The sequence below is a fragment of the Zosterops lateralis genome, assembly GCF_965231275.1.
Source record: "Zosterops lateralis genome assembly, chromosome: 19".
NCBI classification, from domain to species: domain Eukaryota; kingdom Metazoa; phylum Chordata; class Aves; order Passeriformes; family Zosteropidae; genus Zosterops; species Zosterops lateralis.
Window position 1 is genome coordinate 2,800,813 of NC_139779.1, and position 15,857 is coordinate 2,816,669.

At 40.3% G+C, this 15,857-nt stretch overlaps 1 protein-coding gene across 2 annotated transcripts in view; it reads right to left on the reverse strand.

The window, feature by feature from the left end:
- VMP1 (vacuole membrane protein 1) overlaps window positions 1-15,857 on the reverse strand; it is a 60,855-nt gene that overhangs the window by 10,495 nt on the left and 34,503 nt on the right. For both annotated transcript variants that reach the window (XM_083875189.1, XM_083875190.1), the window contains exons 9-11: window positions 7,480-7,560; window positions 4,489-4,605; window positions 2,284-2,345 (exon numbers count right to left, since the gene is read on the reverse strand). In XM_083875189.1, the coding sequence (XP_083731315.1) occupies window positions 2,284-2,345; window positions 4,489-4,605; window positions 7,480-7,560 (260 nt within the window). The remainder of the gene's footprint in view (window positions 1-2,283; window positions 2,346-4,488; window positions 4,606-7,479; window positions 7,561-15,857) is intronic.

Sequence of the window (15,857 nt, forward strand, 5' to 3'; positions counted from 1 at the left end):
CCCTGCTCTGAAGCATGGTGTGACCCCACAAACAGCTGCAGGTAAAAATCAGGAATGGAAAGACTGAGGAGCCAAAAATCCTCACAATTACACACACAGGAATTAAATACTTGAATAGAATCAGCAATAAACTCTTGCTGAAGTGATGGGACACAGGAATCCTCCAGAGCATCTTCCCTCACCAAAGCACAAGGAGAGCAGGATCCTCTCCCAGCACTGAGGCACCAACAGAACAAACCAGCTCAGAGTAGGAACTGCTGGAATTTGGTAATTCCCAGCACCTCTGGAAATCCTCCTCAGCTTGGATTTCCACCTCACACCAACCCCACTTCTCAAACCAGCTCATCTCCCTCATTCCCAGCAAGGTTTGTTGCCACCACTCACCCTCTGTCCTGGTTTTGTTCTCCAGATCCCACCAAAAAAAAATTCAACAAAAATTCAAAGTTTTCTGCAAACAGCTTCTTAATTTCCTGCCATGTTTTCTTTTCCATTTCCTTTTTTTAATTTAATGAATAGAAAAAGTATTTTATGATCTGTTTGTAATGGAGACCTAGACAAAACTGTAAAATCAAATTAAATGATATTAAGGCAGCCTGGTTATGGCTCAGTGAGGGACCCAGCAGCATCCAGTGACAATAAAGAACAAGCTCTGCACATGAATCAGTTTTGCTTTTTTGACTAAAAATCAGCAAAATTGTCAAAAAAATCTCCCTGGTTTATAAAATCAGATATTCTCAGGCTTTATCTCACAACTCAATCTTCTGTCTAAGGTTCCATTTATCCTGGATATCAGCATGTCCATTATTTTCAGCTATTGTGCTCAGATATTTCCTATTGTTTAAGAGCAACAGCCCAGACAAAGAAAAGCCTAAAAGTCACTGTGGTGGATAGAATTTGATTAAAATAAAGTTACTGACCATTAAACAGAGCTCTGTTTTAATTCAATAATAGGGCTTTTAGGGCAAGGTATTGTTTAACATGTTTGAGGCTCCCCTCTAACAGAAATTGATGAGGTAATGCTGGAGACAGCTTGAGAAAAGTCAAGGGTACCGGGACATTCCAAAAATCTCACTGTCTCCCAGGAACATTTTTTAACTCTGACATCAACCCTCTAATAAAACCCGAATCCAGCAGAGCTCCTGTGAATGCATTCGGAGTAATTCAATGCAAAATTATCTCCAAGACAGATGAAGTAGGAAAAATCTACTGGGTTTGGCTCAAAGCATCCACAGGAGAGTAAATCCTTGGAAATGTACCTGAGCTGGGGGCAGATCAAACTGTCTGGAGTGATGGATGCTGAGAAAAACTCAGGATGCTTAAAAGAAACCACATTTCTCTCTCTCCCTTTTTATTTTTTTAAATAATGTTCACAGCAACAAATTAATTCTGAGTTTTGGTACAGAGCAGATGCTCGAGGAGGAGATCAGGAATAATAAAAGCAGGATTTGTTTCATCTGTGAAATGCCCTGCAAGGTTCTTCTGACACTCCTTTTCTTTGTGCAGCATCACTGCTGGGAGTTTTGTTTGAAAAGGAATTATTTCCAGACATTCCTCCCCTGAAACTTTTCTTGAGGAGTGTGGCTTTTATAGTGAAAATAGTTATTACACTTTGGGCAGCCAAATATCTGTTTGCCTCAGAGAAGAAATCTTAGAAAAGCAGGAACACCTTAAATTTTATTTTATGGATTTACATTAGGTTGGATTAATTTTAGTTAAAAAAAAAGCTCAAAGCAAATCTTCTTAAAATCAGGACACTTTATCCATTTCTACCAAATTTAACAGAATGAGGATCAAGCTCCACACACCAAATTTCTCATTCTGATATTTTATGAGTGATTTGATGTTTGTAAATGTATCAGGTACTTTTAGTTAAGGAGGATGTTTATTGTCAAGCATAAAACCTCAGGGTTTTTAATGTGGATTCACAGAATTCTATGGATTTTTTTTTCTATAAATAGAATTTTCTATAAATGTTCTCTATTTTTTTTGCCATAGGATCCCACCACACCAGTGCAGAAAACCCTGGGCAAAAATATAAATGTGAGTGGAAGGGCTGAATCTTATTTTAGGGTGAAGGTTCAGTGCTGATCCCACAACCCTGAGTTTCAGGGCCACCAAAATCCTCCAAGGACTTGGGGAAGGAGCTGCAAGTGAGACCTAAACCCCGTGTGGGGGCAAAGCCTGGAACAAAGCACAAACCTCAGCACAACCTGAGCTGCCTCCTCCAGTATTTTTCCACTTAATGGGTGCAGGTATTAATTACTGAGCTGGGGAATTACTCACCCGATGAGGGCCACCATCTGCTCCACGATGTGTTTGCTGAAGGTGATAATAACGAAGAGTTTCTGTGGGAGGGAAAAGAGCAGTCACAGAAAGCCCAGGGGAAGCACAAAAGGGGGACACTTTGTGTTTCTATCCAACTTTCCCTCCTCTCCTCTTTATTTTTCAGAAAAAAAGAGGCAGGAGAGAGAGAAAAAAAAAAAAGCTGCTCATTTTCTGCCTGTGTTTTCTCACAGTTTGCATTTCTTGCCGTGTTTTTGTAGCCTGGTGCTGCTGCCCATTCTCATCCTCCCCAAACTCCCATTCCCAGAAGAAGCTCAAGGTCACTTTATTCCATCAACAACGTCTGAGTGGAAAAAACAGCCAGAGAAATTCACAGCCCCTCGTACAAAGTGGACTTCAGATCACACAGGGGGGAAATAATGTGTTTGAGTCCCTTGATTTAGGCAGAAACAACAAAAAAATACTCAGTGAAGAACAAAAAAAAAAAAGATTTTGGGCACCTGTGAGACTGTGATAGAATAATCACAGTCCCTAATAATGACAATCCTAACCCTAATCCAAAATATATCCAAAAAACTCTTAATAAAAACAATTTATCAGAGTAATATTAAAGATGAGAGTCTAACCTAGCAGGTTTTACCCCTAAATAAAATTCAAACCTGTATCCATGAAGCTCTAATTCCAAATAAAATATTTAATCATATTAACAACTATTGAACTCATTAAAAGACAAACTTCAAATAGAATTTCAACCTTACAAGAAATAAGTTTATGATTTATCTGATATAATTTTAGAAAACAGAAAAACTCCTAATTTCCTACTAACTGCAAAATCATTAACACTAGTTGCTGTTATTATGCAAATCAGAGTGAAAAAATTAAATTAAATTGACATCATTTTAGTCAGAAGGTCATATAAAAGGAGTCCCTGCACCAGTCACTCACTTCCTGTCTGAACATTACATTAAAAGCCTTTTCCATGACTCTCACATTTCCTAAATTCCAAATCCAGCCAGATCACTCCAAAAAAATCAAGGCTATTGCACAAGGGTGTGCTTGAAAAAGAGAATTTTAAAAGCTGAGCCTATTACAAAATCTGATGATTTACCAAGTGCATGAGGCACTGGGAAATGTTTTTTCACTTACATGGGATCTGAGTGTGGAGAACTATAAATTACACAGCAAACACTGTGGTAGCTGAACGAGGCAATTAAAATAATAAAAGGAATATTGATCTAATATTATTTCACTTTTCTGTGCTGCCAGAACACATTTTAGCAACACATGGATTTAAAAGCAGAAGAAAAATTCAGATAATGCAAAAAAATAAGTGTGGAGAAAAGAATTTCCAAATCTATTTATTGTTTTCTGTTTAAGCACTGGGCAAAACAAAAATAACCATTTAAAATACAGTGGGAAGGAAAAAAAAAAAGCTGGTGTTTAGGGCAAAATAAAGATTTTAAAGCAGCTTGATGAGGCTGTAACACAAATCATTCTGTCCTAAAAACTTCTGCTATCTTGATGGGAGTCACAGCAGAGATTTCCAAACAACAGAGGCACAAGGCACTGCAAAAAACCCAAACTCAGCTGAAAACATCCCAAACACAGCGACGTAGCTCATGCTGCAGCCCTGACCACACCAGAAAATCCTCCAGAGAATCCAAACTTCATCTCTCCTTGGACCAGGGTGACGCATTTACGAGCAAAAAAAAAAAGAAAAAAATCCACATTTTGTGAAAACAACTGGATTGTCCAGACTCAGCACATCTGGCACGGCCCTGAGCGAGCAGGAGAAAAGGGGCCCTTCCCAAAACCACCTTGGGACACCAAAAAAAAATCGCTGCCCCGGCCCAGCCCCCGCAGGGTTCAGTGGGGTTTTCTCACTGAGCTTAAAAAGGGCATTTCAAAGGTGCAAATGAGTTTTTGTTACCAAAAAGGCGAGTTCACTGCGAGTGGCAGCCTGGTAAAGGCCATATAGGTAAATACCTTGGCTAACCACCAATTTCCTGAGTGGGTCAGTAGCTATAAATTACTCACTTGCCTCAGTTTGGAGGAGCCCAGCAGCTCCTTTATTGTAAATCCCTCGCACTAAATTAATTTCCATGACTTCAGGTCGGGGCAAGGAGACTCCAGGATTCATTCTCGAGGAACAGGGCAAGGGAAAGAATGAAAAGGTTTCAGTCCTGAGGGAGGAGCAGCACTTGCCTGGATGTGCATTTTAATCACGGCTTTTCCAATCAAGGTGGCACCGAAGAAGGTCCAGAAGGGAACCAGAAAGTGGCCACAGGTGATCCCAGCCAGGTCAAACAGGGGGTTTGGGATCTGTAGAGTGCAAGGGAAAAGAGGTTCATGAATTGCAGCACACTTTGGATGGACAGGAACACGACAGACTCTGAGATTTTGAAAAATGAACAGTTTTTCCTTCTCTAACTTGATCCAAAACTCTTGTGTCTTAATAATTGCAAATATGTTGATGTCGCACCACATAACTTAAGTCTCTGGGATCCAGCTAGACAATGTCCCAGACAATTCCATTCTCATGGTCCCTCCTTACCCCTGGATCCTGAAAAAAAGCTCATGAAAAGTTTTCCATGTGAAATGCACAGAAACCACAGCAAAGCCATTTTGAGTGATTTATCAAATTTTCTCTCTGACAAGCACATCACTCGTGGAAGTCAGAGTTTCAACTGATCCCCAGCGATTTCCAGCTGAGAAACTACATTAAAAACTGGCATTTATAGTCATATGTATCCAGTTTAAAAGCACTGATTAGATTTTATTAAGCATATGCATTTCATTTAAAATTAAAAGAATTTTTTATTATTATTAAACTGCTGGCCTGACTTTTTTTTTGGTATTGTGATACTTATCTGTAAAATATTTTTGAACTGAAACCAAGGAAGGATCTGAATTCCAACCTTTCCCTCCCAGCCTGGAGCATGGGGGCAGTGTGTGAGGAGGGTCACTCCCAGGAGCAGAGTGGCACTGGGGTGACAAAACTGCAGCACTGTTTGGTGACATCAAGAAATAAATGAAGAGTGCAGACTGGGAAGGAATAAAGGACACTCTGCCATTCAATCTGTGAGAAAGGGTTTGGACTGGACTGTTGGGAGAGCAGCAATTCAGATTTATGAGCAGAGCACCTGCGGAGGGAGAAATGTGAACTGGGCTCTAATCATGGCCCGGAACGGTGCCTGAGCAGCTCCCTCCCCACCTGGGCCAGCTGCTCTGGGCACAGGGGCTGGTCAATGATTGATCCACATTCTCCTCCTGGGAGCCAAGGCTGCTCCAGGCCTCCAGGCTGCTCTTGGCTGGGTGCTCTGGGGTTTTTTTTTGTTGGTTCACAGGATGTTTTAATCCCTGCAGTGAGTTTGGGGTAGGGGTGCTGTGGGTGCCTCTGAGCACACCAAGGGCAGAAGTTACTCAGCACGTCCCCAGGAGGGTGTCTGAGCAGCCAGCAAGGTTTTCTCTGTGCTTGGGACTCAAAGTTGCCCCAAAAAAAGCTCACAAAGACAAGAGGGCAAATTCTCCCAAGTCACAATGAGGAACTTTGGGGCTGATTCTTGCTTTGTTCTTTCCTCAGAGCTGCCTTTATATTGAAATAAACCCCAGACAATCCTGACTTCCTTATTGCCACTAAACAACATGACAGTCAGTTGACTTCACTGCATAAACTCGCAGAAATTTAATTGCCATTTGATAGTGGTTTTATGCAGCATTTAGAAGCCACCACTTGAGAGACAAGGACCCACAGCTGGAACGGCCATTACCACTTCACCAGCAAGTTCTCCACTCTTAAAAAACACATTAAATAAAACTGTGCCTAAAATCCAGAGGGAAAAATCACAATTACAAGGGAGGCAAGCAGAGGAGACACCTGGTAGAGCAGAGAGAAGCAGAGAGAAGCCCCTGGGCTCATGGGGGCACAGCAAAATGCAAGGACCACACCTGGGGGGCTGCTGTCCCTCCTCTTCCTCACCCAGAGGTGCCACACAAAGGGACAGCTCTGCATTCCTGCTTTTCCAACGCCTCTGGAACCTTTCACTTCTCCCTTTCTCCTGCAATTGTTGTGTGAGCACAACTTACAAACCCCCCAGGTTTGATGTCCTGGTGCAACCTCATCCCTCCCCCAGCCCAGCTGCAGCTCAGGGCCCGAGCAAGGCAGCAGAAAGTGGGGGAGAAGTTAAACAAATGTTTAAATATTACTAAGCAGGAACTGCGGGGTGTTTACAGCCACCTCTGGTGTTTACCAACTCCTGCCTCCTACTCTCCATTCCTCCACCTTGCCCAGTCACTCCTCCCTGCCACCTCCAAGCTGTGCTGGTGACAGAGACAGGGAAGAGCTGGGCAGGGATGTGTCCCAGCCCTGAGTCAGAGCAGGGAGCAGCTCCTCAGAGCTCCTGCCTGGGAGGATTTAAGGAGCAGCTTTTAAGCTACGACTTCACTCTAAACATTTCAAAGGATTAGTGAGCAGGAGCTTTATGTCAGCAGCTCTAATCAGATTAATTCTAACACAGGTTACCCACGTTTGAGCAAGCAGTTGCCTGTGTCATCTGTACAGTTTAGGAAAGCAAGAGATGCTGGGAAAGTGTGGAGTGAAAGCTTCAGCAGCTGGGTGATGTTGTGGATATTCCAGAAAAATGGGATTTGGGGGGAGTCTCACACTTCCCCCCTTCCCTGAAATCACATCCCACAGTTTTGTGTGTGGGATGAAGAACAGGCACACCCTTCCTACCAGTTCCAGAGAGAGATTTAAACCTCCAATATATATATATATTTTTTTATTCTGAAAGAAGAGCATTATCCTACTCAAAAACTAAAATAGCATCACTGGAGATGCTCCTTTCACCTCTCGATTAAAAAACCCACGAGCAGTTTGTAGCACACAACTGAAATTTGCTTCCTTTTTCTGCCCTCTCTGATTCCTAATGACCCAAAAAGCAGATTTAGGAAGATTGGAATGGATGGACACCCTAATTAGGATCCCTGCAGGTAGTTTTCCACCCTCCAATCCATTCACACCTCTGGATCTGAGGATGTCCAGAAAGTCAAATACAATACATCAACACCTGAAGAAATCATAACACAATTCCAGCAGATTTTGTTTCCCTGAGCATCACAGAAACTGCAAACAAAAAAGATAAATAAATAAATAAACAAATAAAATAAATCTCCCTGCTCCTGGGGAAAACTCACCGAGGCACAGGCCAGGATCCCAAAGAACCCAACCTTCTGCACCAGGTTCTGCACGGCCACTTTAGCCCGGGAAGCAAAGTCCTGCAAACAGGAAAATAAAGTTATTCATGAGGAAAAAAACCCACCTGAACAGAGCTCAGAATGTGTGTTATTTCCAGCATTTCCTAACGAGGAATTGGGAGGAATTTTAAACCAGAAAAGCCAGTGTGAAACCCTGAGTTTAGAAGGACAATTGGGGTGGAAATCTGAGCACCCACATGCACTGAATTTTCTTTTTCCAAACCCTGAGAATGGCATTGAGCTCCCACTGCTATGGAAACAGGTTTTCCAGTATTTATTTCTCCATATCTTTGGAATGCCAGTGCTGCTTATACCTTATTCCTTAAACAAGCAGAAGGAATTAATTCCTGCAGTGCCATTTGCAGTGGTAAAAAGGAACTTTTTGAGAACAGAAAGAGCACATTAATCCCATTATATCCTTAGATCTGTCCTCTCAAACCCAGGATCTCAATCAAAATAGCCAATTCCAGGCACTGCCTGCAACACACTCATAAAATTCATTAAAATCCAGAAAATTGAGTCTAAATTACTTGAAAAGCAGGGAAGGTGCAGCCCCTGTGGCTGGAGCTGTTCTGTACAAAGCTGCCTCCTTTTATTTTGTGATCAGTCCTTACTCCTGAGGCTTAAAAATCTGCCAAACACCCAAGAAAACTCTTCAAAACCAAAAATAAAGGTTCTCACAAGCAGTTTCTTTGAATGTGAGAAGGGAATTTACAGGAGATAAAATTTTTTCAAAGCAAAACTGTCCAGAAAAATAAAAGCAAGGTCAGTGCTCCCTGCTCAGGCTTGGCCACAACAGCTCCAGAAAGAAGGGAAACCTTGGGAATAGCAAACTTTAAAAAATAATTATCCATTCCTTTTTAAAAACCTACAAATAAGCAATAAAATTCTGCTTTTCCAATAGCAATGCAATAAATTACACAAGGAAATTACTTTAATCAATAATTAATGATATTCTAAATTCCCCTCTTTAGTATTGAATTGTAGAATTTTAGAATATCATTAATTATTGATTAAAGGAATTGCAGGGTAATCCAGAAAAATTACATTTATGCAATTTTAACTTTGTTACAGTTCTGTTGAAACCTTAAATACTACACACCAAAGAAGGAAAACTACAATTATTTTACAATGTTCCTGTATATTATTTAAATTTTGAACTGTAGAATTGAGAAAATTTTCTGTGGGAGATTAAAAAATAATAAATGTGTGATGAGACCATTTGCTTCTTTTTATATCCTTTTTTTAAATAGTAACTTTTCTCCATTACTGTGCTTTCAAACAGTTAAATTCTCAAATTAAAAATTAAAAAAAACCCTCCAAAAACTAATTGTTACTCAAGTCAGAATTATTATATTTATTTTATTTAATGCCTGGAAAAAATAACTCAAATTAAAACTGAAAGAAAAATGCCAAAAGAAATGAGATTTCCAAAAAATCTTTCAGTGGGACATTTTTAACCACAGGGGAATATCAAACCCCTCAAGAATATCCTACAAAGGTGAATTTCCACACTTGGACCAGGAGTTCCACCTTGGGCTCACGATTATAAAATAGAAGAGATCAAATATTCACTCTTTTAATGAAAATTTTCCTCTGATATTTTCCCATTGAACTCGTAGGATCCTCACAGAACTCGAGGGATTAAACCTGCCCCCAGTGAGGCTGACACCAAACCCTTGAGTTTATTCTGCTAGGGAACAATCTGGAAAATAAAATTAAATTTTTTAATGGTGTTTTGTTGTTGTTTTTTTCATTAAAAGAGTGAATTTTGACACAAATTGTTACAAACAAAACATGACAATTTACTGACGGCCAAGCCCAAAACTCTTGCGACATCCAGGGCAGTTCCTGCTCCAACCCCAAATTCCCTCGTGGTGATTTTCAAGGAAAAAGAACCCAAAAAGGGGGATCCCAAAAAGGGGATCCCAGCTCCAGTGAGACCCTCAGGATTTGGGATGGGGATAACAGGGATGGAGGGAATTAAAACACTCAGGATTTTCCCCAAGGAAAAGAACAGCTCTCCCAATTCCCCAGCCAGACACATGAGTGAAAAATCAGCCTTTAGGATTTATTTTCTAATTAATTTAACACCAAAAAGTGTTAAAGCAGATTTTATCCTTGGGAAAGATGTCCTGGAAGAGTTCCCTCCTCAGGGATTTCTGGAGCAGAGCTCAGGGTGCCCAGGCCATTCTCAGTTCCTATTTTCTCCCCCATTTCCCAAAGCTCACAGGGTTGGAGCAATATTTTCACTTTTATAAGCCAATAAATATTTTTTCCCCCCTCAGTTCCATAAATCTGATGGCGAAGTATCTTTAAAATAAAACACTCCAAGACAATTATTCAAAGGGGTCCATGATTTATTTGCATGGAAGTTGTTTCTATTCTGATTTTAATTTATTTCCCCATTATCTTTTACTGTGTTGCTAATGCACTGTTGTATTCATTTTCACAAGCTGGAATTGCAAATAAACTCTTCAGCAAATGACCTATAAACTAATAGTTGCAGCACAGCTGCTTTAATAAAATATATTATTATAATTATATATAAATTGAGTGTGTTAACTCAGGGTAAAGCACAGTGCACCATTTTTTAACCAAATTTCTTAAAAAGAACCAGCTTCCCTCAGCTACAAAATTCAAGGCTGCCTTGAAATAAATATTTCCCCTCCAGCTACAAACATATAAAACATTAAAAAGCTAATAATGAAGGTATTTTAAAAAAAGTTTAACAAGTTTGTCTCAAAAAAAAAAAAAAAAAAAAAAAAAAAAAAAAAAAAAAAAAAACCCAAACCAAAACCAATGTTGGAGCAAATTTTCTCACCTTATTAATTCAGAACTTTATTTTTTAAAGTTATTACTCAGCTTGTTTCTTTGTTAAGTTTTGGTTTTACATTGTCTATCACAAGGTACTTCAAGGAAAGCAAAATTCTAAATTCTAAAAATTTCACTCAAGAACTTGTCATTGGTCTTCTCTTTTTCCCAAATTTTCTAAAGAAGCCAAAAGACAAATTAATGATTTTTTGGTACCTATTTTCTATGATTTAATGTAATCACAGCTCTGAATAATTTGCAAGGTAATAAACCCCCCAGGGCTGCGACAAAATCGTGAATCCCAACCTCAACATGTACTCTGTGAAAACGAGTTCAGAACTATTTCCCTTTGGTTCCTTCCTTAAATTTCATTTGACAAATCTTTGCGACATCTGCAACAATAAAAAAGCCTTAAAAAGTTTCATTTCTCCCAGAATACAATCCCCAGTTTCACAACTTTTACCTATTTCACAACAGATTTTTTTTTTTCTTTTCTTTTCTAAAGCCTGCACGGGGAAGAATCTTTTCTCTATTTTTTTAAAGCATTTGAAATAAAAGAAAATAACTTTCATAACTTACTACTTTTTAAAAAATAGTATTATTTATATATATATATTAAAAAAGAGACAAAAGTTCAGCTACTTACAGGCAAACCATTTTCCCCCCAAATTAAAAGTTTCTAGACTGGACTGGCCTCTCAGCTAATTGTGATTCATTCTTTATAACATTTCAGGATGCTTTAGCTCACTGTGTCCCTTTCAAAGATGATTTATTTTTTGGGGGGGGTTTGGAAATAGATTTCCTGTGAGTGCCACAGAGTGCAGGCAGAGGAAGGTTAAATGATTAAACATGACTTCATTGGGTTAATCATCAGATCCCAAGAACTGGGCTGGAACAAGAGGCATGGAAAGGTCAGGGATGATTCCCCAGGCCCAGCTGGCAGCTCAGGGTGGGGGGAATTGTCCTGGATCTGCTCAGCCTCAGGAAAAGGGAATTTTTCATGAGTTGATTGACCCCAGTGGCTCCATGGGACAAAAAATCCTCTCCAATTTCCAAAGCTAAAGAGAATTTACATGTTCTGCCACAGTGTAAATATGGACCTTTTATCCCTGGAGAAGTCTTTCCTGAAAGAGGGAATGGACAACCTTGTCTAAGTTACAAAGTTTTGCCCCATTCCAAATGTTTTATTTGGTTTCCATTTATAATTTTATGTCTCTCTTCTTTCTTCTCGCACTGTAAAGTTGGTGAGGTCCTCTGGATGTGAGGGAAGAACAAGCACCTCATCAGATTTAACTAACAAGCTTGAGAAAAAAAAAAATAATAAGTATTTTTTCCTCTTTTCCCTCTGTAACAGAACAGTCACAATTAATTGTTCCCACTGAAATTGTGAAGACTCTTTTTTCTTACTCTGCAAGTGCAGAGCTGGTTGATTGATCCACAGGAGTAGTTGGAGGTATCCAAGGAGCTCTGAACAATCAGAGTTGGATTGAATCCCACAGAAAAAAACCCTGTAACACTTCCCCAGCTCTGTTCTCTGAAGCCTGCACAGATTATGCAATGTGACAGTTCATTTCTGAACAGTTGCAATAATCAGATTTTAGGAGCAACTGAGAAACCAACAGCTCCTGTCACATCCCAGCTCAATCTCTGAAAAACACCATCCAGATCCAGATTCCAGGGATTTGAGGCCTGGAAAAAACTTGTCTCCCATTTCTTTTCTGCTGTAAACACCTCAAGCACTTTACAAATTTGGTAAATTTGACAGATTTAACACAAAGGTGGAGTAAATTCCATCCCAAGTTCATGGTGTTCATGGTGTCACACAGTCAGGGATGTGTTAATGCCATGGATGTTCCTCACCTGGCAGATATGGCCTGGAGAAGTTAAAACAATTTTCTAGAAGGCCTGGAAGGGGGTACACAGGATTTGTGACTCTGACAGAAAACAGGAGCATGAGTGGAAAAAAATGAAAAGGACATAGAGAGAGATCTGAATGTGTTACACCTCAATGGTTCTCCAGGAGAACTCTGGAGCAGCTGGAGAGAGGGAAGTTCATCCTCCTGCAGATTCCCCAGGCCAAAGGTGTCCCTTGTGTGTGATGGAGTGGACAATCCCTCAATATTTGAGCATTATTTCTACTATTGTTATAAACTAAAAAAGTTTAATTATCCACATAATCATCTGAAGTGGAGAACACTTTTTTCCCCTCAATAGACTGCAGATTGAGTATGAAGCTACCATTTAGATCACCAAAATTACAGAGTCCTTAACATTTAAAGAGCTGCCTACAAAGACAGTGCCCCTCTTTATGTAAAAATCCCAGTTATGTTAAAAATGAGCTGCACAGTGTTTTGTTTCTTCTGGCTTTCTGTTACAACACAATGGAATCAAACACAACTTATGGGAGAATGACCATTTGTGGTCAGGCAATGGATTCCAGGATTTCAGAGCACTGGGAGGAATTATTAACTCCTTGGAATAAAGCATTGACTGCAGGGGAGCAGCTGCAAAGAATTCAGAGAGGTACCTAAGGCTGGGAGGTCACAACACATCCCTGCAAATGGTTCAGCACTCACTGACCAAAAAAAAACACTGCTCAACCCTCCCCAAAATATCAAAGGCAACAAATCCCATGAGTAAATTACAAACAGGAATATTGTGATAGCAGCTCATGGATCTTTCTCCAAAATACTTCCAGTTAAATGCAAAGGGGCAAACTAAAAGGAGATATTTCCATTTGGTACCTGGAGAGCAGAGGGTGTGAGGGGTAAGGTTTAAACTTCCTTATCACCAAAAAAATCTGGGAAAGAAAGGTCCTGTCTGAGAAATCAGACCCCCAAAGAAGAAGCTGGAAAAAAAAATTCAAGGATTATTTAAAGGAGTGATGGGATGGTGGCAGAACTAATTAAGCACTAAGTCTGATGACAGAAAATTTATACACAGCAGGCATAGGACAGACATGCCAGAATCTAAATGAGTTTCACTTCATGAGAAGTCTGGGCTTTCTGAGACATTAAATTCTGGAGAAGGACTTGGGTAATCATGGAAAAGTTGCAAGAGAAAAGGACATAAATGTTGAACATGAAAACAGTTGTAAAAAGTACAAGATGAAGGCAACCAAACAGCAATAAAACAGCCTTGGCCTCTCCAAAAAACTGTGGAAAGAAGAGAGCAGCACCCACAAAGCCTCATTAAACAGACTGTGCTGGACATCTGAGAGCTTCAAACTGGTAAAACTTCATTATTCAGAATATTTGTAGGCAAGGATGAACATGCAGTAGATATTACAGACAAATCCCAAGTCAACAAGAAATTCTGTCTACAGGTGGATTCTTCTTCTGGCCATTCTGAGGATGAGAATGCTGGACACAGATTTATTTTCACATCTGTTTGTCTTCAAACTCTTGAGGTTGGCTGCACGTTCAGGTTAAGGGGTGATGCTGCAATCCAGAGATAATCAGGAGGATGCTCATCTTTGGGACTTGCTAAACTCAGACATGAGTAACTCCAATTAGTTCTAGGGTCAGAAAAACTTAGAAGTTTTTCTACAGAAAATACAATCAAACCCATTGTCCTCTTAGCAGATTTTAAAAGTGATGTTAGCAAAGACAGACAAAAGAAGACACAGAGTTGTGTGAGGAGCTGAATTTTTTGCAAGTCCTGTGGGAGCAGAGACAAGAGTGAAGTTCCTACAGCAGGCTTGGCTTTCCCTGGTCGTTTAATTGTAGCCTGTCTTGGAGTAAAAGTGTGAAAGTTCCAAATTATGGGTCCATTTCATGGTAAATAAGATCTCCCCATTAAGAGGAGCAGGAGTGAAGTCAACCAGCTCTGGATCAGTCCATTAGTTCCACTAGGAATCTCCAGGTATTTTCTTCATTTCATTAATCATCTGGATGACAGTAGGAACTTTTTCTTTCCCTCCTTTCTCCCTCCCCCTTCTCGAGAGAAGAACCAGCAAATGTTTCTTTACAACATTTCTCCATCTCAGGAGCTTTAATTTCAAGATTTCAGCCTGTTACAATCCACACTCAGGTTCAGAAGGGAAATACCAAAAGGAACACAGATTATAGGGCTCAGTAAGCTCTCTAACTGCAGTTTACTGCCAGTTTTTTCCACAGCTAGAACTGAAACCCTCAGACTTCTACATAAAACGTCCTTTTGCTTCACACGCCGTAAGAATAAAGAAATTTTGTACAGAATGAGACACAATTAAAGGAAACAGCCTCAAGGAAGAGGAAGGAGCATGTCCTTTCAGCCTTATCAGATCTGTCCTGCAGAGCTGTAGCCCCTTTGACCACATCCCCTGCCACCTCTGCTCCTCAGGGCAGCAACGTGTCCACTCTGACACTTTCCAGCCTTGCAAAAAAAACACGATTTAAACAGATTTCTTTCCTTGCTGAACAACCACTGCAGATGCTGCAGTCCATTTTCAGGGAAGGGAGCTGTCAGTGGGAATGTCAGCAGCCCTGGAGGACATTTCCCAGGGAGGTTGTGCAGCCTCCAGCCCTGGAGGGCTCCAGGACCAGCCCAGACAATGCCCTGAGGAACCTGAGCTGGACTAGGAATTTAATAAAAAAAAAAGGTGGACTAGAAACTGCCTCAGGTCCCTCTCAAGGTGAATTTTTTCTGTGATTCCATGACAAGATACTACAGCCACAGGCGGGGGGATGAGTGGAGTAAAGAACATCCCAAAAACCCCACTGCAGCTGCTCATTTATCTCAAAGACACCACTGCAATCAGTTATTGTGGTCACAGCTCTGCCAATCCCAGAATATTTTTCATTTTAAAAAATCCATTCTAAAGAATCAAACCCTATTTTGAGGTGGTTTAAGATCCAGACATTGTAAAGAAGGAATTTTTGATAACAAGTCACAAAAATTGACGTTTTCAATCTCTGATAAACCTGAGAACACAAAGCCATCAGCACTGAAAAAAAAATAAAAATCCTGTTTCTCCACACTGGACTTAGACATAAGTTAAGGATTAAAATAGAATGGAAGTGAGGAACTTCTGACAGAGCTGACAAAGCCTTTAGCACACACGTCTTCCCTCTCAGCCCAGATGTGCAACCTCTCCCCTGTTCTCCCTGGAAGGGACAGAGGTTCCCAGACAGCTCAGAGAAGTGGTCTGCATACCAGACTCTTGTACAACACAGATATTTAAACAGTGTCTGGAGCAGAGGAAAAAAAAACCCAGCCATTTTCTTGATTATGATACGATAATGAATTTCTATCGGTTATTGAAGGTTGTGCTTAAAAAATTATTTAAAACAGCTTTTCTGACCAGCTTTTGATCATTTACTGGTTTTCCTCAGAATACTGGGGAGTGAAATATCAAGTATTTAGGGACAAATTTTCCCCTTGGGAACTTGTGTTGAGGATTCCCAACACACACAGAAGAGGGCATGAAAATCCAGTGGCAGAATTCAACCACCTGCTTCCCCACAATTCCTGTGCAAATGCAGCTTCCAGCACTTCCAGTGCACTCAGTGACATTATTTCTG